The sequence below is a fragment of the Lethenteron reissneri genome, unplaced genomic scaffold (assembly GCF_015708825.2).
Source record: "Lethenteron reissneri isolate LAM-NWPU_2019-01 unplaced genomic scaffold, ASM1570882v1 scaffold_640, whole genome shotgun sequence".
NCBI classification, from domain to species: domain Eukaryota; kingdom Metazoa; phylum Chordata; class Hyperoartia; order Petromyzontiformes; family Petromyzontidae; genus Lethenteron; species Lethenteron reissneri.
In genome coordinates, this window is record NW_026892162.1 from 34,664 (window position 1) to 38,044 (window position 3,381).

Consider the following 3,381-nt stretch of genomic DNA (forward strand, 5'->3'; position numbering starts at 1 on the left):
GGGATGGCGGGGAGATTGGATAGACGGCAAGTCTGGAGGACGCTGGGCTAGGGGGAGATTGGATAGACGGCAGGTCTGGAGGATGCTGGGCTAGGGGGGAGATTGGATAGACGGCAGGTCTGGAGGACGCTGGGATGGCGGGGAGATTGGATAGACGGCAAGTCTGGAGGACGCTGGGATGGCGGGGAGATTGGATAGACGGCAAGTCTGGAGGACGCTGGACTAGCGGGGAGATTGGATAGACGGCAAGTCCGGAGGACGCTGGGCTAGCGGGGAGATTAGATAGACGGCAAGTCTGGAGGACGCTGGGCTAGGGGGGAGATTGGATAGACGGCAGGTCTGGAGGACGCTGGGATGGCGGGGAGATTGGATAGACGGCAAGTCTGGAGGACGCTGGGCTAGCGGGGAGATTGGATAGACGGCAAGTCTGGAGGACGCTGGGATGGCGGGGAGATTGGATAGACGGCAAGTCTGGAGGCTGTAGCTCCGTAGATTAGGAGTGAAGTGTGAGCTGTGCAGGTCAGGAGGCTGTACCTCCTCAGGGTAACGGGTGAGGGGACCGTACAACCCTTGTGTGTGTTAGGGACTGTGTCATTAAGACAATAAACTGTGTGTGCCATAAAGAGGTTTATTAGTCCGTCCTTTACAACACTACACATGTATAACTTGCCGTGTAAAACATCATTCATTCTCCTCTGGAACGGACGTCGCCACGCGGAGAGACGGACGCCGCCAACTCCGAGCCAACAGCGGCGGGCGTCGTCGTCACGGCTCGAGCTGGAACCCGGCACGTCGCGCGTGCCACGCGAGGTGGTCACTGTCTCGCGGCCAGCGCACGGTCACCCTGCAGGAGGTGAACGGGTTGGTGCGGAGACGACTCGGTGAGCGGCTTTCATCCGGCAATGTCAACCAGGGCCGGGGGCGGGATTCTAGAGTTGCCAGCTCTGCTCCTCCACCGCCGCCACCGTGGTGATGGTGGTGGTGGTGGTCGTGGTCGCAGCGGCGGTGATGGTGGTGGTCGCAGTGGTGGTGGTGGCTGCCGGGACTGTCAGGGAGCAGGCTCGGGGCGGTCGCTGGCTGCTCCATCGCTGGGGAACGAGAAGATCGCACGCAGCGTGGGGAGAGAAACTCTTATAGTGTAGTAGATGATGATGAGAGAGAGACACGCAAACTCCAAGTATACAGCAGCAGGCGTCAGGGTCTGGATCGAACCCACGACTTCCTACGCACCAGGCGAGGTAGTCAACATCTGTGTAGCCGCCGCCGCTCACCGGGACGATTGCCGGGGCTCCGTCTGTTCCGCACGGTGCACACCAGCGCCAGCACCAGCACCAGCAGCGTCACCAGCAGCGTCGCCATGGCCACCAGCGAGCTGATGGAGGCGACACGGCCGCTGGCAAAGAGCGTCACCACGTCCCCCGTGGACACCCCACGCGAGGTGGATGGGGCGGTGGTGGTGGCGGTGCGGGTGGTGGTGCGGGTGGTGGTGGTGGGGGTGGTGGTGGGGTGGTGGTGGCGGTGGCGGTGGTGGGGTGGTGGTGGGGGTGGGGGTGGTGGTGGTGGCGGTGTTGGCGGTGGTGGTGGTGGTGGTGGTGGGGGGTGGTGGTGGTGGGGGTGGTGGTGGTGGGGTGGTGGTGGTGGGGGTGGTGGTGGCGGTGGTGGTGGGGTGGTGGGGTGGGGGTGGTGGGGGTGGTGGTGGTGGGGGTTGTGGTGGTGGTGGTGGCGGCGGTGGTGGTGGCGGTGGTGGTGGTGGGGATGGTGGTGGGGGTGGTGGTGGTGGTGGCGGTGGTGGTGGGGGTGGTGGTGGCGGTGGTGGCGGGTGGTGGTGGCGGGGGTGGTGGTGGTGGCAGCGGTGGTGGGGGTGGTGGTGGTGGTGGCAGCGGTGGTGGGGGTGGTGGTGGGGGTGGTGGTGGTGGTGGTGGCGGGGGTGGTGGCTACGAGATTGGGGACACACGAGGAGATACGGGGAGACATGGGGAGACAGAGTCACGGGGGAAACAGACAGAGACACAGTGAGACAGATACAGGCAGAGAGACACAGACAGAGACACAGTGAGACAGATACAGGCAGAGAGACAGATACACAGACAGAGACACAGACAGAGACACAGAGAGACACAGACAGAGACACAGACAGAGTGGGATGCTGAGCAGTGTTGTTGGATGAGGAGCGGTGGTGCAGCGGTTAGCGCTACACTGCGCTATGAACCCAGCGTCCCAGGTTCGATTCCCGCTCACGGCCAACACCGGTGACGATTATCTAAACCGTTCCCGGGCCTCCCCTAGGTCGCCTCAGCCTCAAAATGAGTACCTGGTGCGGCGTATAAACATCGCCACTGGGGAGACAAAGGCGGCCGGGCGTGGTGCTGGCCACCCACCCCCTCGTGTAAAGTTCTGACCTTCATAGGTGCTCGCTAACAGCACTTGCCCCAACAGTCTGTTAAGGCTACACGGGGGATATTTGTCTGTGTGTGTCTGTGTGTGTGTCTGTGTGTACCTGTCTGTGTGTTGTTGTTCAACACCGCCTTGCCAGGCACGCTGAGGAGAGGCTTGCGGAGCCCCAATGCGGTTTCAGGAAAGGGCGGTCCTGCACAGATGCCATATTTTCTGTCCGTCTGCTACAGCAGAGGTGTAGGGAATTCCAACAAGACCTACATCTCTGCTTTATTGACCTGGTCAAGGCCTATGATACCATCAGTAGGACTGGGCTCTGGGCAGTTTTTCGTGCTTTCGGAGTCCCTGACCCTCTGCTCACGATCATTAAGGACCTTCATGATGGTGAGCGGGCCCGGATAAAACTACGTGGCCGGGAGTCAGAGCCTTTCCCTGTACACCTTGGGGTGCGACAGGGATGTCCTCTGGCTCCCACATTATTTAACATTTATTTTAACCACATAGTTCGTGAAGCCTTCAATAGCTGTACCAGAGGAATTTCCATCTGTTACAGATACAATGGGAGGCTGATCGATGCCCGGGTGCGGTCAAGGGATGGCTCCCTATCGCTCAACCATGTTGCGTATGCTGATGATTTGGTAATAGCTGCTCATTCAGAAGAGGAGTTGGAGACGCTGCTGCTGAGACTGGAGCGTGCCACTAAGAGGTGGGGCCTTACCATCAGCCCCACCAAAACTAAGCACCTGCCTGGGTATTTTGTACCATTGGACACTCCACCCCCACAACTCCCAATTGGTGATTGAGGAGTTGTGGAGAGAGTGGAAAGTTTCCCATACCTGGGCAGTGTGCTCATGACTGGCTGAGGTCTCACTCCGAATCAGTCGAGCGGCATTACCTTTTCATCGGTTACATAATACTGTGTGGAAGCTACCTGGTTTGTCACTCCGCACGAATCTTCAGGTCTTCTCGGCCACGGTCATTCCCTCC

At 59.9% G+C, this 3,381-nt stretch overlaps 1 protein-coding gene across 1 annotated transcript; it reads right to left on the minus strand.

Annotated features, from left to right (window-relative positions):
• Positions 1-537: 537 nt before the first annotated feature.
• LOC133340016 (uncharacterized) lies at positions 538-1,436 on the minus strand. Its single transcript, XM_061548106.1, has 2 exons — positions 1,272-1,436; positions 538-1,088 (listed from the first exon to the last, which is right to left on the minus strand). Exons 1-2 carry the CDS (start codon positions 1,357-1,359, stop codon positions 766-768), a joined length of 411 nt encoding a protein of 136 aa, XP_061404090.1. The 5' UTR covers positions 1,360-1,436; the 3' UTR covers positions 538-765.
• Positions 1,437-3,381: the final 1,945 nt, after the last annotated feature.

Bases quoted from the DNA above. Each gene is read 5' to 3' on its own strand.
- LOC133340016 (XM_061548106.1), bottom strand. From the start codon at position 1,359: ATGGCGACGCTGCTGGTGACGCTGCTGGTGCTGGTGCTGGCGCTGGTG. The intron at 1,089-1,271 runs GTGAGCGGCGGC...CTCGTTCCCCAG, and splicing joins GAGCCCCGGCAATCGTCCCG to CGATGGAGCAGCCAGCGACC.